At 42.0% G+C, this 26,781-nt stretch overlaps 1 protein-coding gene across 1 annotated transcript; it reads right to left on the bottom strand.

Moving 5' to 3' along the window:
- Positions 1–531: 531 nt before the first annotated feature.
- Positions 532–26,151, bottom strand: LOC115464385 (vomeronasal type-2 receptor 26-like). The gene is made up of 5 exons (XM_030194771.1): positions 25,927–26,151; positions 18,565–19,362; positions 17,376–17,603; positions 5,615–5,741; positions 532–1,451 (listed from the first exon to the last, which is right to left on the bottom strand). The coding sequence occupies exons 1-5, from the start codon at positions 26,149–26,151 to the stop codon at positions 532–534; spliced, it is 2,298 nt and encodes a 765-aa protein (XP_030050631.1).
- Positions 26,152–26,781: the final 630 nt, after the last annotated feature.

Below are 26,781 nucleotides of genomic sequence, written 5' to 3'. Positions count from 1 at the left end.
TGATAGAAGTAGAGCCTCAGAAGCAAGCTGCCTATTGTGGGAGGTGCTTTCTGGTATCACCAACCGTCTGCCTGGTTTGAAATTATGTTGTAAAAGATGATGGCTGAGGAAAACCTTCTTTTCTGAACTGACATAAAATGTGTACTAAATTCTATAACTTGGGACTACAGTGAGGCACCTGGATTCTGCCTAGTGTATCTGGAGCTTAATTTCAGATCCTCAGAGGTAAGGAGATATTCAGCCCAAATGTTGACAATAGTATTTCATTTAATCTATATAATCAGAACTGCTATATGTAAAAGCTGAGGTCCTGAATATTTCAGATATTGTAGTCACCGTGACATAACTATACATTTAAACTAAAAGTATAATCTATTCAGATAGTGACTGAATATTGCCTCTATCGAGATAATTTCCCATCCTACCCTTGATCATCTCTCTTCAAGCTGATGAATGTTCAACTGGGTTTGAATACTGGACAAACAATGTACGAGTTGAAATGAAAGATTTTATTGTTATTTTAGCTTTCCTTTAATATTCAGAGAAATTTGACAATTTATTTTTTGTAATATACTTCCTGTTGTTCCTGTCAGGCCTCAACAGTATAATGTAGCACTTGGGGATAAAGATGCACCCCAGTATTCCAGCACTGGAGGCCAGGATAGCAAATATCTCCACTGCTACCATGTACTTGCCCCTAGTGCTCAGGTATGTTGGGATAAAAGACACCCAGACACTGCAGAACACCAGCATGCTGAAGGTGATGTACTTGGCCTCATTGAAACTGTCAGGTAGATTTCTTGCTAGGAAAGCTACAATGAAGCTGATACCAGCCAGAAATCCCAGGTAACCCAGAACACAGTAAAATGCAATTATTGATCCTTCATTACATTCAATTTGAATTGTTCCATCTTCAGTTTGCGTGTTATGATGTGGGAATGGCGGAGCAGTTCCCAACCAGACAAGGCAAAAGAGGACTTGAAGAAAGGAAAAGGAAAGCACTACAGAGTATGAGACCCTGGAACCCATCCATTTACGGAGCTTGCTTCCAGGCTTAGTGGTCTGAAAAGCCATGATCACAGTGATTGTTTTTGCCAAGACAGAGGAGAGAGAGATGGAGAACGTTATTCCAAAGGCAGTCTGTCGAAGAATGCAGGTCACTTTCTCAGGATGTCCTATGAATATCAATGAGCAGAGAAAACAGAGCATGAGGGAGACTAAGAGAATGTAGCTTAGGTTCCGGTTGTTGGATCTCACAATAGGAGTTTCTCTGTAATTAATGAAGATTCCCAAAATGACAGCAGTGATGAGAAAAAAGAAAATGCTGATAAGCATCAAAATGATTCCCAAAGATTCTTCATGGGAAAGAAAGATTATTATTTTTGGGATGCAGACATCTCTTTTTTCATTGGGCCACTGGTCCTCTGGGCATCTTATACAGTTCTCCATATCTGAGAAGATAGAATATTTTAACTTCTCAAATATAACATCAGATTACAAGAGAGGCTAAATATTGCTCTTAATTTGCAGGGGAGATGCATGCATGGGCCATAGATTGGGCTGACATTTACATTTACAAGTATCAGAATTTTCTATTCTATTCTGATTTTTCTATACTTCTAATTTCATTCACATTTCAAAATGTTTCTTGTATAGAAAAAGTTTTTAAAGACTTCCTAAACTGATAGTAATCTGAAATCCCCAGAGTTGACTAGGAATTGAGTTCCACAGTTTAACTGCGGAAGAGCTAAAGGAATTATCAAAAAACAGTTTATATTGAATTTTGTTCACTGAAGGAAGAGCTAGATTTAGAGTATAATGACTACAAATAGATTGATCCACAGAAGAATAGTATATCAGAGTAATGTGGTCAGATGGACTTGAACCATAGAAGATTGTATAAATTAAACAAACTGTCTTAAATTCGACCCTTGCAGAAACAATCAGCCCATGAAGATCTCTAAGCAAAGGTGTCATATGTTCGTATTTCTTGCAACTAAAGATCATCCTTGCAGAACAGTAGTGCTGTCCAATTCACAATTCAAATCAATTCACCAATTCGTTTTTGGCTAACTGATTTGAATCAATTTTTTAAAATAGGTTTTTTAGTAACTCACTATTACAAGGACAAGAGAGATATAGGGAGTAACACAGAGTAGCGGAAGGAGCACTTATGGTGTATTTTTGTTGCTGGAGGCATGTGTCTCATCAAGGTCTGAAGAAGGAAAGCCTGAGAGTAAGAACAAGGCATATAAGTACATACATATTGCCACATTGGCACAGACCAAAGGGCCATCAAGTCCAGTGTCCTGTTTCAAACAGTGGCCAATCACAAATACCTGGAAATATCCCAAAAACGTTTAATACATTTTATGCTGCTTATCCCAGAAATAAGCAGAGGATTTTCCCCAATAATAATGGTCAGTTATGCACGTAATGTAATTGGCTAATTTTCACCACATTGGCCCTTAATTGTATCAATAACTGTGTTTAACAAGCAATACATATTTAATAATCAGCAAGTATCAATAATTGGGGTTAACAAGTGCTATCAGGCAATAATTTGTAGTTATGTCGAAAAGTGCAGGGTACCTATGGTAAGTTCCCAACAAGGAATTTTCAAATACTGACTTAATTTTGATATCACTTCACCACATAAGTACATAAGTAATGCCACACTAGGAAAATACCAGGGGTCCATCGAGCCCAGCATCCTGTCCACGACAGCGGCCAATCCAGGATTACATATAGACAATTGATTTTATGTGCACAAATTCTATAAATGGGGCCTAAAGTTGGGCACAAAGTTGGGAAATTGATTATAGAATAGAGTCAGTTATGCACGTAACGTAATTGGCTAATTTTCACCACATTGGCCCTTAATTGTATCAATAACTGTGTTTAACAAGCAATAAATATTTAATAATCAGTAAGTATCAATAATTGGGGTTAACAAGTACTAACGGGCAATAATTTGTAGTTATGTGTAAAATTGACTTACATTCCTATTCTATAAACTGAGCTCCTAATTTCTATGGTGTGGATCTGGGAAGGGTACTGGTGGGTGAGGGACCTACAAAGCAATCAGATGCCATGCATAGAATGCTGTAATTTACATGCCTTACAGCCTGGCAGGGAGGGTGCTGCTTAGATTCTCATTTTACTACTTTAACCAATAGGATAATATCTGTAGTTCAACCTCAGAGGTAGGAAGGATAAGCTGGATCTGACCTTCTGGACATTCTGGCATCTTCCAGAAAGATGGAGAAGTGGGGAGTGACATAGTGGGAAGAACTGGTTGTAGAAGACAACTCCCCCTGACTATAAAACCTTGATTCACCCTGGAATAGTGTCATTGGCTTTCCTGAAATTTCCCTGGCCTTTGACCATAGTTGCAATGGGAGACCCTTCAAGCCTAAGCCTTGACTTTATAACCCAGAAAGTTTACTGGCTATACTCTACTGCTCATGCTAGTATACTGAAAGTCTAGGAGTGACTAATGACTATATAGGAGACAGTGGCCACTTAAGCAAATGCCCTGTTAGTTGTGTGAAGGAACGAAGAACTTTCTGCATCCCTCCTGAGGTTCAGAAGAGACGGGAAGAAATGGCCTATCCCCAAGATTTTATAAAGGCATAAGAAACTAAATTTTGTGATTTTGACTTCAGTTTATTTTTAATGCTGTTATTGTGATATTACGTGGAGGGGCATAATCGAACGGGGCGCCTAAGTTTTCCTGGGGCTGTCCTTGCAGGACGGCACCGTGAAGGGGCGGGGAAACCCGTATTATCGAAACAAGATGGGCGTCCATCTTTCCTTTCGAAAATACAGTCACGCCCAAATCAGCAAATTTAGGTCGACCTTAGAGGTGGTCGTACTTACAGATGGTTGGTGATAATGGAAACCGAGCACACCCATCTCAGAAACTACCAAATCCAAGCCATTTGGTCATGGGAGGAGCCAGCATTCGTAGAGCACTGGTCCCACTAACTGAACAGAAAAAGCCCTTCCCTTACCGATCCCTTGGCGATTCGGAAAGGAACGGGCATGCATGAAGGAAATCGCATGCAAATGAGCTGCTCACTGTTATGCGAGGCTGCTCTGTGCATGCCAAAGATGGCTTCATACATGCAGACAAGCTGTGTGTATAATAGCCATCTACAACCTTAGAAAATCAAAACTCCAGGTGGGAGGAGTGGCCTAGTGGTTAGGGTGGTGGACTTTGGTCCTGAGGAACTGAGTTTGATTCCCACTTCAGGAAGAGCCAGCTCCTTGTGACTCTGGGCAACTCCATTGCCCCATGTAAGCTGCATTGAGCCTGCCATGAGTGGGAAAGCATGGGGTACAAATGTAACAAAAAAAAAAAAACTATCCAAGTGCTTGTCAGGGATGTTTTCTTTTAAGAGTATGGGTGAAGGACTTCCTTTGCTATGCCTACGTCCCTGTGATGGCATTTGAGGATGTCCAAAATGTGATGTTTCTGTGAGAGGGACATCCATGCCATTGCTATGCCTCTGTAACCCCTTTTGTTTATTTGGATTTTGGATCACAAGTAGCAACAGTGGGATTTGAACTGGCCACATTTGGATTGCAAGACCAATGCTCTAACCACTAGGCCACTCCTCGACTCCCTTGAAATTTGGCTGTCCCTGGGGGGGGGGGGGGGGGCAGTATGCAGGTCCCTGGGGGGAGATGTGTGTGTTAGCGGAGGCATAACAAAGGCATGGACATCCTTCTTTCAAACATTTTGGATGTTCTCAACTGCCCCCCCCCCCCACACACACACAGGGATGTCCAAATTTCAAAGGATTCAAGGGAGAGGAGTGGCCTAGTGGTTAGAACACTGGTCTTGCAATACAAAGATGGCTGGTTCAAATCCCACTGCTGCTACTTGTGATCCAAAATACAAATAAACAAAGGGGATGTCAGAGGCACAGCAATGGCATGGATGTCCCTCTCACAGAAACATCACATTTTGGACATCCTCAAATGCCATCACAGGGACGTAGGCATAGCAAAGGAAGCCTTCTCATAGAAACATCCACACTTTGGAAGTCCTCAACTGCTGTCACAGGGACAGAGGCATAGCAAAGGACATCCTTTTTTCAGGGTGGGAGGTGGTCAGTGACTACTGGGGGAGTCAGGGGAGGTCATCCCTGATTTCCTCCGGTGGTCATCTGGTCATTTAGGGCACATTTTTGAGGCTTGGTCATAAAAAAAAGGACCAAGTAAAGTTGGCCAAGTGATCGTCAGGGGCGCCCATCATTTTTCCATTATCGCTCGAGGACGCCTATCTGTTAGGCACACCCCAGTCCCACCTTCGCTACGCCTCTGACACGCCCCTGGGAACTTTGGTCATCCCTGCAACAGAAAGCAGTTGGGGACGCTCCAAATCGGCTTTCGATTATGCCGATTTGGGCGACTCTGAGAGAAGGACACCCATCTCCCGATCTGTGTCGGAAGATGGGCGCCCTTATTACATATAGCTTTGGACCTCTTGGGTTTCTGCAATTTATGAATCCAAGATAACAGAATAGAATAAAATAATTTCCTTTAAGAAGCGGGGCTGAATAACATGCCACTATGAGCCTCTCATGTATTGTATATCACTCACCAGTTTGATTGGAGATATGTCCAGCTGGACAGGGAATACAGTCAAAGCAGCAGACAGGCTTTCCTTCTCTGGGTAATTTCCTGAAGCCAGGAGCACAATTCTGAGTGCATCTGGATTGTGGAGGAGTCTGAGGATTGAAAAAAATATATATCTACCTTCAAATGTCACTGGACTATAGTTTATAAAATGCAGATTTCTTTCCTGTCCACTTATGGACCAATTCAGACCTTTTCTTTGGGCATCGCATTTGAGGTTTGTTATTTTCCCCTAGAACAGCTAAATTATAGTCAGCTATTTTTCAGAGGAAGTAATATTAAACTACGTTAAAAGTACACATTTGTGTGGAGGTGTTTAGGATGAAGAGAAACATATGGCAGAGTTACTAATCTGGGCTACCATTAAGATGGTACACCCAAAACAGAGCAAAGAAACCTATCAGCTGCTGCATCCATGTTGTCGTTCATTATTGTTGGTAGCATTTTTATTTGATCTCACTTATGCCAGCTTGTGCAGCATAAAGTGCGAATAAATGCTGGACCTGTGAAAAAGATGTTGGAAATCTTAAACATATCTATTCTTGCCCATATATTCAAGAATATTGGAATTCTGTATGGGACACAATATCTTCCACTTTGAATATTCAAGATGTTTTATCATATAATATAGTTATATGTGGATCACTAACGTTACAATCATCAATAGACAAATTTCAAGCACAATTACTGGATTTAATGTTACATCAAGCCCTTAGAACACTTTTCTTTTGTTGGAAAGATCTTGACAAAGTAACTTATTTATCATGGTGGAATTCTGTGTGTATTTTAGCTAAATATGAATATGCTGCGGCTGAAAAACATAACTCACTTGTTAAGTACAACAAAATATGGTCTCCTTTACTAAACTCACTACGTAATAACCTTTGTCAGAATTGAAATTATGTATTACTCCTGTGACTTATGATTATGATCTGTTATCGAAATAATCCCGGGCTTGCCCTAACTTGAACATGTATGCTGATGCTTATTACTGTTAACTTGTTAAGCTGTCTAATTGCTTTATTTTAGCCATTTGTTATCATTTATAAAACACAATAAAAATATTGGAACTAAAAAAAAAAAAGAGTAGTAATTAGTTCCAAATTGTAATCAGTGTGTCATTTGAAGGGGGTGATTATAGGGACTAACACCCTAGCAGGCGTTGCAATCATTCAGAGAGGTTTTCACCTACTAAGGGCCACCAAAACAGACATCATGTTAGGAGAATCAAATGTACAACATTCAGAATTTTATTTTTTACATACAAAAATGAACTATGGGGAAAACGTGGGATATAAATGTAGAATAAATAAAATAAATAGGATGAAACATGGGAGCATTTAACATCTTTTTTTTTCCTGTGCATGCATCAAAAGAAAAATATGGTATGTGGGACCTTGCGCCTTTTGCTTTGTGGAATGCAGTATATATTATAAAAATGCACTTTTTTTTTATTACTACTATTTCAAAGAGAGGTATTGAATAATGAGGGAAAAGAATCTTTCATGCAGAAGTTTTGTCCAGAGTTAGTCTAAATGTGCCAAGAGTTTCCAGTTCTGTTGTATATATTTATTTCTTCTTCAAGTCTATTTGCATATAAAAGGCATGTTTTAAAAAAAAAGATCTTTTTGCCGGCTACGTGATTGTATATACTAGATTGTGATTTTATTATGCAGACAAACAATACACCACCAAAACACAAAATACAGTAGCAAGCACCACAATATTAGCTGTCAAGTTCATACAAAATTCACTATTTTCAATGGAAAATAAATCTGTTGGCTGCCTGCTATGTAAATATTCAATCACTGTTTCATTACTGTTACCAAGTAGTACATATTTTGGGCATTTGATTAAAGTTTTGACTGAATAGAACATACCAGTCTTTATCTGCTCTCATCTACTATATTACAATGTTACTATGATCTTAATTCATCCAGACATTATATGCACATAATATCTCTTGTTAAACCTAAAGGTGGAGCCTAAGGGTGGTTAAAACAATTTGTATAGGGGGGGCGCTGCTGAGCGTGACAGAAAATGGCGGCTTAATCTCTCAGCTCCCGCTCAGAGTTAAAGAATCCAGCAGATTGCTTACAACTTACCTCGCTTGCTTATAGCAAATTCCATCTTAATATTTACCTGATATCATGCCAAACAAATCTCCGAAGGCAGATGTTAAGCAGCCCTCGTCGCTCGCCTCTAAGAAACCTCGTCAAGATTCCTCTTATTAAGTTGCAATGGTGGCCAAGACTGGCAATGAGAAAATCATGATGCAGACCATTAGTGTGAACGCCTCTCTCACAGAGGTATTCTCAAAGATACTCACCTCTCCATTTCCCAATTCAGAGAAGATATTAATGAAATAAAATCTCAGCTTTTACAAACTCAATTGCGCATGGATTCTCTCTCCCTGAAGTGTGAAGCTAACTCCAATGAAATTTCTTCTCTCTGATCAAAAAAAAAAGAGATTGATTCACTTAAAAAAGATCTGGAAGATCTCAACAATAGAGCAAGGAGAAACAACTTATGAGTCCTTGGAATTAAAGAAGGTGCAGAGGGCTCTGACTCCATTAAGTTTATGGAAAATCTCCTACCCAAGCTTTTGGGTTTAAACTTTAGCCCACCGCTTGAAATCGAAAGGGCCCACAGAGTCACCTCTGGCAAACCTGCACAACAACGTTTCCCTCGACCGATTGTCCTGAAGATTCTCCAGTACCCTCAAACTTTAGCAATTCTGCAAAATGCCAAACTGAAATCGTCTATTTTCTATGATTGTATGAAAGTCTTAATTTTCCAGGATCTCAGCAAGTTCATCGCAGAAAACAACTTCTTGCACAATGTAATCGCCTACAGTCTCTTGGCGCTCAATTTGATCTCCTTTACCCTGCTCAAATGTGGGTGACAATCCACAATTCTGCCTGCACCTTTGATGACCTGGAGGCCCTAAAACGTTTTCTGGACACCTTTTGAGACCTAAACATTAACAAGGTTTGAAATAAACATCTTAATTTCCCTCTTCCAGTCCTTTCTCTCATTTTGGAATTTATTTCCATTGCATAATGAGATTTATATATATTTGCATAATACTTGCTATAAATGTTTAATGTTGCTCTCTTTTCTCCAATTTTTCCAATTATCTCCAATCTCCTAACAATTGTTATTCCCTCGGTATTTGTAAGATTACTTGCTGCAAAAAGTTTTCTGTGCTAGCTCTCTGCAGATTCATACTGTTAAATTTTGAGCCTCTAATTCTCTCAATATGTGTCTCACTTCTCCCTTACCGATTTATTACAATTGTATTGGCATTGTTCTCTGTTCTATGCCATTGTTTTCTCTGAATCCTTTTTACCTAATGTTTTTCTTAATTTTTTCTCCCTCCCACTGTTTTGAGCATATAGGCATACTTGTAATCAGTGGCGTACCAAGGGGGGCCGGTGGGGGCGGTCCTCCCCGGGTGCACGCCGCTGGTGGGGTGCCGCGCGCGCCTGTCCATCGTTCGTTCCATGCTTCCTCTGACCCGGAACACGAACTGTTCCGGGGCACAGGGAGCATGGAACGAACGATGGGCAGGTGCACGCAGCACCCCCCCCCCCCAGCGGTGCGCACCCGGAGGGGGGTTCTTTCGCGGGGGGGGGGGTGTCCTTTCGCTCTTCCTTCCTTCTCGCCCTCTGTCTCCATGCAGCAGCAGGCGGACGGTGAGCTGAACCTCTCCCTGAGAGGAGGCAGGTGGTAGCTTCCGGGCTGTGGAGATTGGCCGGTTTCAGCCCTTTCCCGCCCTCCGCCTGCTTTTCATTGAGCAAAGCCGCAGCGGCGGGAACAGGGAGTGCAAACTGCAGAGGTGCTGGGGGCGGCTCGTGGACGGGGCTCGCGCGGGCGGCTGCAGAGACAGTTCAACACGCAGAAGGGGGGCAGATCGCACTGCACCCGGGGGGGAGGGCGCATCGGCGATCTGCCCCAGGTGTCAGCCCCTCTAGGAATGCCACTGCTCGTAATTCTCCTTTTTGTCAACTTTCCCGCCTATTTGACTTGTGATATAATTGATATATCCTTTTCACAAAAAGCCAAGTCAGTTTTTCTGTTTCCTGTATTATTATCTAACACCTTATATGAGAATTACTTCCATTAACATGAAAGGTTTAAATAACCCTATTAAGAGGAAGAAACTTCTAATATATTTACACAATTTGAACTCTGACTTGGCTTTTATTCAGGAAATGCATCTATCAGATTCAGACTCTAAATGCCTCCAAGACAAAAACTTCTCACGGCACACTCTCCTGCAGTGCACACAAAAAAAACGGAGTGGCAATCTTACACAAGAAACCCCTTTCAATTAATATTATTAAACAATCTTGTGATGTGGAAGGCAGATGGGTTAAAGTGGACATCTTGATAAATAATACACCAGTTACTTTCTTAAATATATATGCACCCAACAAAGACTCGCCTGATTTTTTTCATCTACTATTTTCAGAAATCAACAGCTCTCTCCCTAACCCTATAATTTTAGGTGGGGACTTTAACCAAATTCTTGACCCTCTTCTTGACAGGCTCTCCAATTGCCCCTATTACCAATCCAAAGCTTTTTCTGCCTTACACTCACTCATTTCTTCACTGGGTCTTGTAGACATATGGAGACTGTTTAATCCCAAAAAAATAGACTTCACCTTCTTCTCCCCACCTCACATGAGTTACTCAAGAATCAACTGTTTCCTGATCTCCAAAACTCTCATACCTAGTGTAGCTAATTCCCAAATTCACAGTAGGAATATATCTGACCATTCCGCTATCTCATTATACTTCTCAAATATCTCATCCACTAAAACATCTTTAGCTTGGAGACTCAACACTTCCCTGTTAAAGTATGACTCTTTTATACCTCTGTTGAAAAAACCCCACTGAAGATTATTTTACCAATAATCCTCTACATAATTCTCCTGTTAATATATGGTGGGATGCCTATGAGGCCACTATCAGAGGAGTTATAACAAATTACTCTGTGGGAGTATATATATATATATATATATATATATATATATATATATATATATATATATATATATATATATATAAGTTAGATCTATTGGAAAATGAAACTAAATCTCTTGAAAAACAATAACCAGAAACCAAAAGTTCATGACGTATATCACAGTGGCGTAGCCAGAAGTCAATTTTTGGGTGGGACAACAGGTTGGATGGTTGGGCACTAGACAGTGGTGTGCTGGTAAATGTTTAGCAACAGGCTATCTCCCCGGACCACCTCTGCGCCCCCCCCCCCCCCGTCCACCTCCCCTCAAAATTGCAGAGCTGGATATAGCCGGGGAGAGAGCCTGGGGGGGGGGGGAGGCAATACATTACTCTCTCCAGGAAAAAAAAATTAAATGATCCCAGGTTCCAATCTAATTCATGTTTAATGTGGGATAAAATGCCATAAATAGTAAATAAATATAAACTTTTAATGTTGAGCATCTGATTCTCAAAGTGGACATAGCCGAAACACTATAATGAAAATTGTCTGGTGACTTTGTTTTTCTGATCATGCTGGCCCAGTATCTGATTCTGCTGCTATCTGTCCTCTTAACTCCGTTTCCAGGGCTTCCTTTCCATTTATTTCTTTACTTTCTGCCTTTCGTCTTCATTTCTTGCTCTATATCCATAAGTAGAAGCTGGGTCCTCTGCAGACTTGACTGTCCAGTGGATCCAGCTGCCTATTTTCTTCATCCACATGCAGTTTTTCTCCTCTCTTCCTTTTCCCTCATCTCATCCCCTTCCTCACTCTTCCATCCCCTCCATCTATGTCCAGCATTTCTTCTCTCTCCCCTGCCCTCCCCTCCATCCATGCCCAGCAACCCTCCTCTCCCCTGCCCTCCCCTCCATCCACCCATGTCCAGCAACTCTCCCCTCCCCTCCATCCATCCATACCCAACAATTCTCTTCTCTCCCCTGCCCCCCTCTATCCATCCATAACCAGCAATTCTCTTCTCTCCCCTGTCCCCTCCATCCATCCATCCATCCCTAGCAATTCTCTTCTCTCCCCTGCCCCCCTCCATTCATCCATACCCAGCAATTCTCTTCTCTCCCCTGCCCCCCTCCATTCATCCATACTCTAAGGTCCTTTCCTTCTTCCCCACCTGTTAATAGCCTAGAACAGGAAAAGATTAACTGTTCTCTGTGATAATACACAGATTCCATACAAATTCAATTTAAACTATATAGACAATCCTGATACTGTATGGTGAAAAGCATTTTATCAGATCTCTTTACAGATAAATCTTCGTGGAATCCATGGGGATGCTTGCAAATAGTCCATATTAGGCTGGCATGGAGGATGTTTCCAAGGAAGCAGGACTATACAAGTGAGGAGCAAGTTGCTGCATGTGCAATAGTTCCCTTTCCCATCTCAAAAAGGTGCTGAACCTTGACTTGTAGACTGTAGTGGGGATGGAGAGGAGCCAGGTAGCCCCCCTCCCATTCATTTGGTGTGGACAACAGATGTACTGAAGAGCAGTTTCTACTTCTGCTTCTTTTTCTTTCCTCCCTTTTCCACCACGAGTGGATGAGAAACAGGTAGGGTGTCTAATTTAAGGAAGGCAGCTTCAATGGCTTCACTAAAGGAGTTCTGGAAGCTAGGTACTGGGGCCTGGTCAGAACCATCACTTTCACCATCACTATCTGTAGCAGCAAGAAGTGTTGGGCTGTTTTTACCTTTTCTCATTGGGGTAGATTTTGGCCACACTTCACATTTTGCTTTCCTTGTGCTCAGCATTTGTGCAAAGGAAGGTACACGAGACCCCTCTTCCCCCTTGAGCAACGAACCATCTTGTCTCATCACTGGGGAAAATGGAAGTAACATTTAGAGCGCTGTTTAGATCCATTTTGATTCTTTCCATTGTTTTTGGGCTTAGAGTCAGTGGCGGGTCTGGCGGAGCCTGAGCGAGTCTGGCCTTTGCTGGCATTGCCGCAACCACAGGTGTCCATGTCCGGAGCGGTGCTCAAGGGCATAGACAGCGGAGGGCTGAGCAGAGCGCTGGCAAGGGCGCTGAGACAGTGGATACCGAGGCTCATGGCGTTCCAGGCCTGCGGGCGTCGCGGCGGGAGCTCCGGAACCATGGCGACATCTTCCTTCGAGTGTAGACACTAAACCTACTACAGATGACAGAAATGACTCTGACAGAAAGGAAGGGTAATGGAAGTTGTGATAATGTCGGGACGCGGCAGAGGAGACGCTTCCGGGTTAGAAGTAGGAGGCAGCGTGTATGAATCGCTACAGCTGCTGCTGAGTGCTGAGACAGATGGAGATAGATTCATACATGCTGCGATCGTGGTTGCTGCCTCCACTGCTGGGTGGGCCTGAACCCAAATTGGGTGGGCCTAGGCCCACCCAGGCCCACCCGTGACTACGCCCCCGGTATATCAAAATTTTCTTTTCAATAGATATAACTTAAACTCCATTCTTAGTCAAGAGGCCCTTTCCTCCATAAATATTCAGAAATCTGTCTAATAAATCAGGACATTTGCTAGCACAGTTTCTTAAAGCAAAACAAAGTCACGCCTGCGTATCTCACATAATTGATTCCTTAGGAAATCCACACTATACAGACTCTCAAAGAGCTCTACAATTCTCCAAATTTAACAACTTTATACTTCAGAAACTCTTCTCTGAGTCCTCCATTGACAACTTTATGAAAAATTTGAGTCAATCTTTATTATCACAATCTCGAAAAGCTATTCTAGATAAAAATATTTCCTTAGATGAAATCATCAAGGCTATTAAAGAGATTCCCCATAATAAAGCCCCAGGTAATGTATATGCCTTCCTATACTTGGCCTATGACTAAGGGCTAGGCCTAAGGCCTGTACTGTCAGTTTGGTTCTCACAAGTTAGCCTACTAACTCAGCATCTTGTGTAACAATCATTGCCTTCTCAGGAGCTGAGAACTGACACTTCATAACATTTGTTTGCAGCTGAGTAGGCTTTTCATATAAGGTGGATGTAACCTTGATAGTTGCTAAGGGACTGAGGACACAGTGAAGCCTACCAGTATGTTGCATTTGTGGAGAGAGACAGAGAGAGGACACAAGGGTATTGTTCTATGTAATTTTTTTGCTCTGTGACTAACTGCACGCTATACTGATAATTGACTAGCCAATGGCCACAGACTGTTCACGTGCAAACACATCGGAGAGACTGATAGAATTCATGACCAATCCATATATGGTAGAAGGCAACCTAATGGTGTCAGTTTATGGGAAATCACATGATTTATAAGAAATGGAATTTGCAACAGTATATATGTGATGTCTGGGAGGTGTTAGCTGAGCAGTCCTTGTCTTTCAGGATGCGCATTTGCTGACTGACAACCTGCTTCAGGGAGAGAACTATTGTTTGTATTTTTTTTGGCTCTGTGATAATAAAGGTAATTACTGGCTGCGCGTAATGGAGTCTAAGTTCTCTTTCTTATTTTTTCAGCTGTTGGGGCTGTAGTGCTTTCTCTTTCCATGGGGGCTAAGGGACAGAAATACACAATGGCTTACCCATAGAATTTTATGCAACTTTAGCAGATATTTTTAGTCCCAAATTGCTTATTTTATTTGACCATCTCCTTCTTCACTCTGGTGATAAGGGTTCTTCCTAGAATCTTAAATTGTTGTCATCCACAAACCAGGCAGAGACCCTTCTAATGTCTCAAATTACTAACCAATCTCTCTTATTAATATTGACACCAAGATCTATGCCAAAATTCTTGCTAATCACATAAAATCTGTGATATCCTCACATTCATCGTGATCAAAATGGTTTCATACCTGGTAGAATGTCCAGTGATAACGCTAGACTACTTTGGAATATACTAGCTCACACACATGACGTTGACTCTCCATTAATAACCCTTTCCTTAGATGCAGAAAAGGCCTAGGACAGAATCGAATGTCCCTTTCTTTTCAAAACTCTCCAATGGTTTGGCTTTGGTGAAAAGTTTCTCAATATGATTAAATTACTTTATGAGTCTCCTCAAGCCTTTATTTTCACTAACAGCATCACTTCTCCAAAATTCACATTATATAGAGGCACTAAGCAGGGTTGTCCCCTCTCCCCCCTGTTATTTAATCTAGCCCTGGAACCCCTAGCTATTTCAATCCGCTCAAACCAAAATATTTTGGGAATTACCACTATAAATTATCCATCTATGTTTCAGACATATCCATCAACTCATTCCCATGATGTTACTGAATTCTATTATTCTGTTTCACTATATTTTCAAATGTAAGCCACACGGAACCCAAGTTTCTTGGGATAATGTGGGATATAAATATTTAAAAAAAAGTCCTTTATCCTCCACCTTTTATGGCACTGCCTATCCAGCTAGATGGTGATAGCACAAGGAAAGCAATTTTGATGCAACTCAAAATAATCTGTTCCTTAGCTGGGCCCTAGTCTTACCATATTGAAAATGCAACCATGCCATGCCTCTGTGGTTTTGTTCCGCTAATAAGTGAAACGATTAACTGGATTTCTTGAAGTTATTATATATTCTTTGGATGCATGACTAGGAACAGAAATGCACACTTATTTATGCAATATCACAATTCCTCATGTACAGCCACAAAACAACATTTTAGGGTAATGTTCATAATTAGCTTCTTTTATTATAGACCAGATAGAAGACATTAGAGTTTTCAGTTTGGGCATAGTATAAGTCATCACAAGAACAAAATATGTGAAAACCAATGGACTGCATTAAATGCTTATAGCCCATTTAGGAGTCCTTTTACTAAGCTGCAGTATAAGGACTGCAGGAATTTTAGACTTTTTACAGATGGACAACGGATAGGCAGTCCGTTATTTCTAATAAGCTTTTACTATTGTTTTCAATAGCATTTACTATTGTTTTGGGTGAACCAATCTGGCGGCAAATTCTGCCTACTGGTGGCAAGCTCCGCCTGTCTCAGATCAGCTGCCGATACCTAGTCCATTACTGCTATTCGAATATGAAACGATTTTAAAGAAATTATTTGTAAATGATCAAATACAAACTATGGTTTGTATAAATCAATGGGTCTGATATTGAAACCAGGGGAGGCAAGCCGGCTAAGTCCCGCAGTCAGCACCGAGCCTGGACATTCAATGCCGGGCTGTTTCCAGTGACTGACATTGAATATTCAGAGGTTTTATTTGGTCGATTTAAACTTTAGTGGCCAAATGAATATTTAGAGCTGACCAGTTAAGTTTAAACCACACAAAGATAACCTGCTGTTTAGGTGGCATGATTTGATTGCCAAACTTATCCAGTGATGCGTTGAATATTCACAGATAGCCAGTTAGCTGCTATATGCTGACCTGAAATATAAAGCGGGAAATGGTGCTCATCCCCTGCTGAATATCAGAGATAGCTGGTTAAGTGCTATTTAAATCGGCCAGGAGTCATTCCTGTCCGGTTAAATAGTGCTAAATATCAGGAGAAGCCCCGACGCTGGCAGGCTGACTGTGAATCACCGGTGCCAGAGGGAGAACGCTTCGGGAAGTAAAAGTGACCTCGCGGAAGGGAGAGCACGGGCAGAAGAAGAGATAGCAAAAGATTAAAGACTCGGGAGGGAGCAGAAAAAAATATTTATTGGGTTGAGGCGCATAGGCGCCATTTTTTAAAACAGCTGTTTAGGGGGGCGACCGCTCCCCCTGCGCCCCACCAGGCTACACTTCTGCATAGCTCCCATACCTTGGGTGCTGAGCCCCCCAAATCCCCCCAAAACCCACTCTGCACAACTCTACACCACTACCATAGCCCTAATGGTGAAGGGGGCACCTACATGTGGGTATAGTGGGTTTTGGTGGAGGTTTGGAGGGCTCCCATTTACCACCACAAGTGTAATAGGTAGGGAGGGTTGGGCCTGGGTCCACCTGCCTGAACTGCACTGCACCCACAATAAACTGCTCCAGGGACCTGCATACTGCTGTCAGGGAGCTGGGTATGACATTTCAGGCTGGCATACAGGCTGGCAAAAAAATGTTTAAAAAAATTTTTTGGGGGTGGGAGGGGGTTGGTGACTACTGGCAGAGTAAGGGGAGGTGATCCCCGATTCCCTCTGGTGGTCATCTGGTCATTTGGGGTATTTTTTGAGGCTTGGTCCTAAAAATAAATGGACCAAGTAAAGCCGGCCAAGTGCTCGTCAGTGCCGGCCATCTTTTTTTCAATATCGGCTGAAGCCGGCCATCTCATAACCACGCCCCATCCCGCCTTCCATACCCTTCCGAAACGCTCCCTTTAACTTTGGCCGGTTCTGCGACAGAAAGCAGTTGGAACCGTCCAAAATCACCTTTCCATTATACCGATTTGGCCGGGTTCGTGAGATGGCCGGCCATCTCCAGATTTGTGTCGGAAGATGGCCAGCGATCTCTCTCGAAAATAAGCTGCCCAATTATCCCTAAGTAACCCTCTGAGGAAATATTTTCCAATATTTCAGCATGCACTGGAAATGCCACCTGATGGGGGTGGACCGGTGGTTAGAGCTGATATTCAGCAAAAAGTAACCAGTAAAGAACTGCTAAATTTCAGCAGATAGCCCTGTACAAATGATATAAATGGCCAGAAGCCTCTCCTGCCTGGTTAAATCACTATGAAAATCGACCCATTAGAATTGTACAAAATCCAATCTACTCTTCTCTGTATAACAGCATGCAATACCTCTTGTATTATTAAGCATCTTATATAATGTTTTATCACTCTAACCTGGGTAAGTGAAGCCTCCCAAACTATCATTTTTTCATCGATTGTAAAATCCTCTCCAGAGAGAGCAGAAGGTTTATAACTTCCAACAATTTCATGTTTCAATGTCCCATTGGGGAGATGGATCAGATTAATAATATTGTAGTCAGTGGCTTGGTCTCCGTTCTCATCAAAATATATCTCTTCTCCCAGACTGTTTTTAAAGTGCACATTCTTCAGATAACGATGAAGCTAAAAAAATAAAGGATACATTTTCAGGAATGCCTGGAACTGCCAATTTTCTTTATATGTATGTATTTGAAAAAGAACATTTCTAATCTGTCAATCAGTTTGATGCTCACTCACTTTGGCACACATTACAAATCAACTGACACCAAGGGCCCTGTTTACTAAGGTGTGCTAGTGTTTTCAGTTAAAAATTAGCAAGCGTTAACCATGTAGACACCCATGGAACATTATGGGTATGAACACGGTTAGCGCGTGGTAATGTTTAGCATGCACTAAAAACTCTAGCGTTCCTCTAGCATGGCTTCGAAAACAGGGCCCCTAGATTCTTTTCTGGGTAGTGACTCCTAATGTGGACCCTAACATCATTTAGCCATAATTTCATTTATTCTTCCCTAAGTGCATCATTTTGCAATTGTCCACATCGATTTGTATCTGATGTTTGGATGCCCAGTATCCCAGTCCAAAAGGACCCCCTGCAATTTCTCACAATCCGCATGCAATTTAACAATCTTAACCACCCTCCGACTACCAACCAACGTCCCATAGCGTTCATGCCCACTTATAACAGAAATATGAAAAAAAACACTTTTCAACCTACTGCCTGCACCACTCTCAAACCAATCACAGCACAAAAGATTTACTTGACCCCTGAGGCAGGCCTTTGTGCTGAAACACGGCCTTGTTGGGTTGGTTTTATAGCTTTTATGAATTAAAGACTTTTACACTTTGATATCCTCCTTGAGTGTACCTCACTTCTTTGGTTTGGCTGTCACATATTTGATTCCACTTATAATCTGAAGATGAGTTTTTGAAATGAATGCAACACTCTAGACAACACATACAGTAAAAATAAATCTTTTAAATAAATGGACAACACAGAAAGATTTGAACTTCACCTTTTACTCCACAAATTGTTACCAATTCTGTTTTCTGAATATAGCATTCCTTTAGAAAATGATGTTACCTTCCATGGTAAATAATCTGATAATCTCTGTCGGTCTCCATTCCACGTGGTGGTGTTCCCAGAACCAGAGAAAAGCATGTCTTTCAGTGCATGTGCCAGGGCATAAACAGCATTGTAAATGTCATAACTGTTGGCAAAGTGGGTATTGTCACAGTGGAACATGCCGGAACCATCTTCATCTATACTGCAGGATCTTTTGATGGTTTGGGGGCACTGGTTGCTACACAGTCCAAGCCACCAATCTTCAATTGCAATATAATCAGGAAACAGAATAGGATTTACCTCACGTATAAATTTAAAAAAACTTGGAATAGTTTTCTTTATTCTTGTGAATAGCAGGGTGTTATTCTTGAAACTATTTTCCACTTGATAGGATAAGTAAAACTCAGCTTCAGTTATGGTGATAAAGATCATACCAGGTATACTGAAAATACTTAACTCCCAAAACAAACTTATTGTAATCTCATTATTAAAGTGAGCAATGATCACATTAGTTGATGATTTATGAATAGTCTCATTAATTTTGTCAAATCTCTCTTGTGACCAATTATTGATGTGACTGATTATTTCTATGAATTCAATGCAAGCTCCATTCTGCTCAATCCCTTCTTTCAGGATCTGGACAAACCTTTGGCTGCTGTCATCATCAGGTGCAATGATACCAACCCAGGTCCACTTGAAATGGTTCAGTAACTTCACGATCCCAGTACAAATGTTAAGAATGCTGGGCATAGCCTGATATAAATACGGAAACTTAATACCATCACTCATGAAAGGATTCTGAAAAGTATAGCTGATCTGTCAAGAAATGTAATTAATTCAGAATTATCTTTGTCTTCCAGAGATTGAAGGAGATATCAACTAAGCTGTGGTAAAATATCTTATTATCACAGTTCAATTTACTGCAGGAGTCAAAAACACAACTTGTAATCATGGTCAGTCTCACAACCTGTATTATTTGTCTGCCATTGAGCATAGGGCTACTAATATGCAGTCCAATGCTTCTGGGCACCATCTTATAGGAGCCAGTGCCCATTAAAGGGGTGTTTCCCATGTCTCCAGAACAGATCTCAACCCTTTGAAGCCACCTTCTCTGCTAAACAGATTACCAGCCCCTTCAGTTAACCCTACCTCCCAGAACCAATAGCCCCTAAATTACATTCTCAGACCCGTCATTCCCTTGATGTCACTGCCAATATCTCATCTCCTTCCTCTCTCTTCCCTCTCCTCCATCCATGTCCAGCATTTCTTCTCTCTCCCTTCCCCTCCATCCATATGCATCTCCTTCCTCTGTCTTCCCTCCCCTCCATCCATGTCCAGAATTTCTTCTCTCTTCCCTCCTTCCATGTGCATCTCCTTACTGTACTCCCTTACCTCCCCTCCATCCATGTCCAAGAATTCTCCTCTCTCCATGCCCTCTTCTCCATCCATCCATATTGTGAAGAGTAAGGGTCTGTCCTATCCTGGGTAGGACACTAGAGAGCGCTGTTTCCATAGAAATGGGGAAAATGCCCAGGATGAGTCACTAGAGGGAGCCAGTAGGGGAATGTCCAGGTGGAGGTTGCTAGGACCAAGGAGAGTCCTGGGCTGGAAACAGGTGTAGGTTGTTATGGGCTGGGTCTTGCCTGGAATTAGGAGGAAGAGCCTGAAGGGGTAGAGAAGCTAATTAACCACCTTATACTTGCGTGATTGGTGAAAGAAAAGAGAGGAGCTGGAGACCTGGCAGCTGGTGGAAGAAGAGCCCCTTGAAGGTACTGGCTGAACTCTGTGGAGTTTTGGTGGACTGTGTGTAGATAGAGCTATTTATTAAGAGTAAGGAACTAGCAGCCAGGGGCTGGAGGACAGAGCTGTACCTTCAGAGTGAGGGAAGAACATCCTGTTCAGGCCAGAGGGGCTGTTAGCACTGAGCCCAGGTGTCTGGGTGTCATGGCTCAGTGGGGAGATTGCTGTGAAGGTGTTTATGCTGGAAGAAGTGGGCCCAGGGGCTGGCAGAAAGAGCTGCCTGATGAATATGCTGTTGTTGAGGACTTGTCTAATTTGCATCTAATCTGCATATTTCATACACGCTAAAGAAATCCAGGTTGCAGTTCCGGAGGGGTACAGAGAGGAAGCACAGGAAGGCGTGAGGAGTGACCCATGAACAGAGGGTGCACCCCAGAAGAACCGGCAGCAGTTGGAGGGCAGAAGGAACAGGTCACCCTGAGTTGAAAGGGACCCAGGCGCCTGAAGGTTGGTGTGTTCAGGGTGCTGGGAACAGAGTGGTTGGAGTCCTGCTCAAGAACCATAAGCCAGTGAGGTCTGCTGGAGGGTGGGAAGAGAAGCCTCGTCATAACAACATCCAGCAACCTTTCTTTTTTCCCCTGTTTTCCTCTTCATTCACTCACCCATGGCCAGCAAATTTCCTGCTCTTTTCTCTATCCACCCATGTTCAGCAATTTTCCTATCTCTTTTATCAATAAATCCCCAGAGATTCTTTTATTTCCTCTGCGCTTTTCCATCCATACATAGTGATTCTCCTCTCTCACCTTCCTTTCTACTTCAATCTATGTCCAGTGATTTTTTTCATCCCCATTCTCCTTTTCCATTCATATCCACTTGCCCACTCTCTTCTCCCCCCCAACATTCTCCTTTTTCTTCCTGCCACAGCACCCTGCCTGGTTTTTTCATTTCCAACAATTTTTATTGATGACACTTCAAAACTAAGACACAATCCACAATCAGAATATACAGAAATTCAAAAATGAGTTGACTAACAAACTAAATTATTTGCTACTTACAGTCATCAATCTTTTTTCGTTATGTTCCCCCCCCCCTTCCCTCACATCCTCCATCCTTATGCTTCAACAGGTAAACATTGTATCATTTACTACTCCACCTTATAGTATATTTCAACATTAATATAATAGAGAAGTCAACAGAATATAATACTAACTTTATGTAGAATAGACACTCAACTTTCCATAACAATTACTCTGCTCTAGAGCATACATAACAGTTACAACCTTAAAGTACCCTCAATTCCTACTCCTCCTTTCCCCTCCCCCTCCCCTTCCCCTACAATTCCCCCTCCCCCTTCCGATTAACCCATAACTACCTGATACACTGTTATTATCATACCTTATATGATTATAAGCTATTAACAATGAGAATTCTTCCTCGCTGCATCATTTTGTCTAAGTAGCATCCCCATATTTTAAGAAATTGAATTTTCCGTTTACAGTACCCCTTAGCTTCTTTAGCCTCCCAGACTAACAATCGATGCACCTGGTTATGCCAATGTCAGAAAGTTGGCGGATTGGCCGTGGTCCAATGTTGCATAACACATTTCCGTACCACCAGACATAATTTTTGATATAACATCTTTCTGTCAGCATTCAGGCACAATTGTGACTCTTTGAACCTAATACCAATTGCAATGGATTCATTTCTATTCTACTGCCCAGCACACAAGAGAGGTAAGTAACTATGTGTCTCCAGTATCGCTGTATTAAAATACATCCCCACAACGCATGATATAATGAATTTTCACATCTATTACACTTCAAACAAAGAGCTGTTTCAATACCCCCTGATTTGTATAATTGCACTTGAGTAAAATAAGCTCTATGGAGCACCCAATACGCACATTCCCGATAATCTGCTCCTCTTATTATGCGCGGTATATCTTTAAGCTGCGCCATAATATCCCAAGATTCTAAATCTCTCCCTACATCTTTTTCCCATTTTTGGCGAAGTTGGTTCAACTCCTTCTCAGGAGCCAGCCCCCAAATCTTCCGGTGTATATGAAATATAGAGGGAGCGTTGTCAGAAATCTCATCAAAGAAATTTTTAATATTAGTACCCAATTTGGTATTCAGCGCTTCCCTGTTTAATGTTTGTATGTAGTTGGAAATACGCGTATGTATCACCCCATCCCTGCACCCCTTGTACCAACAGTTGCGTCAGTGGTTTTATAGCCCCATTCTCTCCCAACGCGTCTGCTAAGCAGATCACTCCTGACTGCTCCCATCTATCAAAAGTTTTATACTCCAACCCTGGCACAAATGCTGGATTTCCCTTAATGTGAATAAATTCCGTTATTCTTTGATCTCCTCCTAGCAGTGTTCCTAAAAATCTCCACGCTTCTCTGGTGGGCATGAGCAAAACATTATGTCTAAGTCTATGTGGGATCTCGTTTTTCTGCAAATGTACTAATGTTATATATTGAAATGGACTAAATAGCGTTGGGCATGAGAAAAACATTATGTCTAAGTCTATGTGGGATCTCGTTTTTCTGCAAATGTACTAATGTTATATAATGAAATGGACTAAATAGCGCATCTTCAATCTCCAGTGGTCTATGTGCATGGGATAGGAATATCCTGTCTCTCACCTGATGAAGAAGGCATGCCATATTATAATACCTGAGGTTAGGGATGCCCAAGCCCCCTTGTCTCCATCCTCCCAGCATATATTTCTGTTGCATCTTAGCATGCTTCTTAGCCCAGCAAAACTGAAACACTAGTCGATAAAAGTGTTTTATATCTTTCTTCAGCAACACTATAGGTAGGACCTGTAATGCATAAAGCCATCTCGGCAATATCACCATTTTAATGAGACAGATCCTCCCCATCAAAGACAGTGTTAGGGTGTCCCATGCATCTAACTGTTGAGCCATCTGTTCCAGTAATTTTGTAACATTTAACTGATATAGCTCTTTTGGTTTAGACGGCAACTGAATACCCAAATATGTAAAAGAATTATTCGCCTGCTTCAAGGGGAACCCTCTCGGCCATAGGTTTTGTATGTCTAAATTGATCGGGAGAGCTTCCGACTTATCAATGTTTAATTTGAAGCCCGAATAGTCTCCATATTCTCGGAACACCTCTAAGAGATTCCCCAAAGTCTCCTGAGGCTTCATTATTATCATTAACAGGTCATCAGCAAACGCGGCCAATTTGAATACCTGACTCTTAAGTTGCACCCCAGGAAGTGCAGTACAGCCGTACACATCTCTAATTAAGGGGTCTAATTGAAGCTGTGATAAAGTCACATCCAGGATAGTTGGGTTAAGGCAGTTTCAGTCTGAACTACAAGTCCCAGAAGGCATTGCAGGCAAGGACCCAGGGGGTGAGATGAGGAACCCGGACTGGACTTCTAGCTGCAATAGGGGAAGACAAGGGAATAAGCTGACAGGATGTGTAGATTGGCTGCCCCTAGGGGGAAAGAGAGCTAGAAAACCCTGTGTGCGGGAGCTCCTCATTAGGCTCATGCTCAACTCACCTGGTATGGGTATGTAGAGAAGCTAATGAGTGGAGAATGATTGGTTGTGAAGGCAGAAGCCAGGGATTGATTAGGCAGGTAGGAAGAAGTCTCAGCAGTTCAGTTCAGGGAGAGCAGCAAGGAAGGCGAGAAGTATTTGCAGGCTGAAAACCTTTGGGCAGGGAGGTCCCTAAAGTATTGACCTTACTAGTGAAGCTGTTGCAGGGGGAATCCCTTTGGTGTGAGAAGTCCCTAAAATATGGAGCTCATTATGAGGGTGAAGAGAATAGAAGTATAACTGCTGCTTTGTGAGTTAACTATGATGATGAATTGCATGGACTGCTGCTGTTTGGAATTGAACTAATGTTTATGGTGCACCAGATAAAGAGCCCAGACTGAAGCCTGTAAGCATGTATTGAATCCTGGTATGTGCTATGCTGCTGTTGGAACTGTGTACTAGAAACCTGCACTAAAGGTGCGGAGGGAGAGGTAGGAAGAAAACCAGGAATGGACAGAGCCCTGGAATCCAAGTGAGGACAGGGTATCTTGCGAGCCGGTGCGAGCCGGCTCCAGCACACCACTGGAATCGCGCTAGGAAGGTCCCACCTAGGGCAATGATTCCTGGCTTAAAAGCCAAGACCTCACACCTCCCAGTCTGCAATTCCCTTGATGTGTCAGGAAATATATGCATCTTTGAGCCCAAAAAACTATCAGCCATGTATCGGAAATACAATTTCAAAACATTGTTCCTATCTAAATCAAAGATGAAAGTCACTAATAATAACTCTATCTATAACTTCTGAATTTTCCAAAATGTCAGTTAAATTTACATCTCTTTTCTCTGATAAAGAAGATTTTAAAGGAAATATAATTTTAGTCACCAAAAGGTGGCTATCAGAAGGTATTAGCAAACTATCAGAGAAATATTTCTTCAAGAATTCAGTAGCTGATATATAGGATATTATAGGTAAATTTATCATTCTCAAGTTATTTTCTATTAATTGGTTCTCCGGAAAATTCAATTTTTACAAGTAAGATAACTATTCTTCATTACCAAATTATATGATTTTCATAGAGAAGCCATTTCCGTAATCAAAGTCTCCATTTTTATATCTTGGACTTCCACTTTGTTAGATAAGTATTAATATAAATTCTTTAACTCACATAGTGAAACATTTTAAACATCTGAAGAAGAGAGTTATTCACATTCTGCTGCAGTTCCTATAGTACGTCCATTATGACATTATTGGCTTCACCAAGTCCAATTTCTCCACAGAAACCGCTCCAGATATCTTCGGGGGGAAGAGCTCACACTCCAGTCCCCCAGTTGGTTTATTATCCGAGTCGATGCTGCGCCAGGACCTCCTCAGGTCACATGAAAATCCTAACCCACTTCGGGCGTTTCCATTATTGACCTCCATAGCGAAGCATTACTATTTCCGGGTCTTGGAGGGGTCGTGCCAACAGGGGGACTCAAAGTCACTCCCTCCACTGAGATTCGGCAATAAAGCCTTGCTGTTCCCCGAAGCAAGAACCGATATCCCCGACGTTATGACCCCGAATCTCTCCAAAATAGACTGAGAAGTGGTGGGAACCCCAGCTGTGTTCGAGGAGGACAGCACTACGGCTTTGCCTTTTCTCTTCCCCATTCTCTGGGGAGCGCGCCCTCTTCTTCAGGCATTCTGGTGTAAAACGGGAACTCAACTAGCGTACGTCCTCCCTCAACGCCATCTTGGATCCTCCAGGTTGGGACTCTCTTTGTCTGGTTTCTCCTCAGAGGCCTGTCTGATATGGGTCAACCTACAGCATAGCCCTCTGAGTCATTGAAACACGGAAGCCCCTCCACCACTTACAAGGTGGTGTCCCTTCGGAGGGGAAACTTTTTGTGATTGATCTACCTTGTACAAATCCTACCTGCGCTTTGTGAATAAGATGAGGTAGTACCCTACCCAATCTATTGGCTAAAATTTTGGCAAATAATTTTGCTTCTTGATTAATTAGTGAGATAGCTCTATAAGAAGTTACCAACTTTTTGTCTCTTTTGTGTTTAGGAAACACCACTATCCGGGCTAAGTTTAAATGTGCAGGCATCTTGCCATTTGTTATCCACTCATTAAATACCTTGACCAAAGTTGGAACAACCGAATCTCCCATCAGCTTATAAAATTCTGCTTTATATCCATTGGGGCCTGGGGCTTTACCTGACTTACTCTGAGCAATGGCCCAGGCGACCTCATCATCACTAATCTTGGCATTCAGGCGAATTCGGTCACTATTCTGCAATTTCGGGATTTGAATACCATCTAAGTATATCTCTCCCGTGAGGCCCTCCTGGTCTGATGCCATATATAAACTCTGATAATATGTTTGAAAAGCGGACCTAATCTCTTGATTAGAGTGTATAAGTGTCCCCTCCGCAGTTTTAATAGTTGTTATGTTTCTGGAGGAATATTTTGATGCAATAAGTCGGGCTAAATACTTGCCTCCTTTATTCCCATGTCTGTATAGTTGGAAGCGATAGTAGGCTTGAGATTTCAGTTCCCTCTCGTGTAATAAGGAATTCAGGGCCGTTTGCTTTACCAGCACTTCTTGCTGAATTCTGTTACAAGGATTCAGGCCATACTGTCTGTTCAGTTTACCTAGTTGTTCTTCAAGCCTCACAATTTCTCTATCTCTTGTCCTTTTATATTGCGTAACATAGCTTATTATTTCGCCTCTCAGGACTGCTTTCGCAGCCTCCCAGAGGCTAGTAGTTCCATTAACTGAACCCTCATTAAAATGCTTATACTCAGCCCACTTTGTGTGAAGAAATTCCCCAAACCGTGCGTCTCTGAGCAAATATGTCGGAAACGTCCAGCTTTTTAATTTCTCTTCCTCCCCTCCTCCCATCCATTGCATGCTTACCACCGAGTGATCTGATATAACTCAGGGATCTATGTGTGCTTCTGTAATGTCAGTCAGTAAAGTACGGGATGT

This window comes from Microcaecilia unicolor, chromosome 3 (genome assembly GCF_901765095.1).
Source record: "Microcaecilia unicolor chromosome 3, aMicUni1.1, whole genome shotgun sequence".
NCBI lineage: Eukaryota > Metazoa > Chordata > Amphibia > Gymnophiona > Siphonopidae > Microcaecilia > Microcaecilia unicolor.
This window is presented reverse-complemented; position numbering and strand designations above follow the sequence as displayed.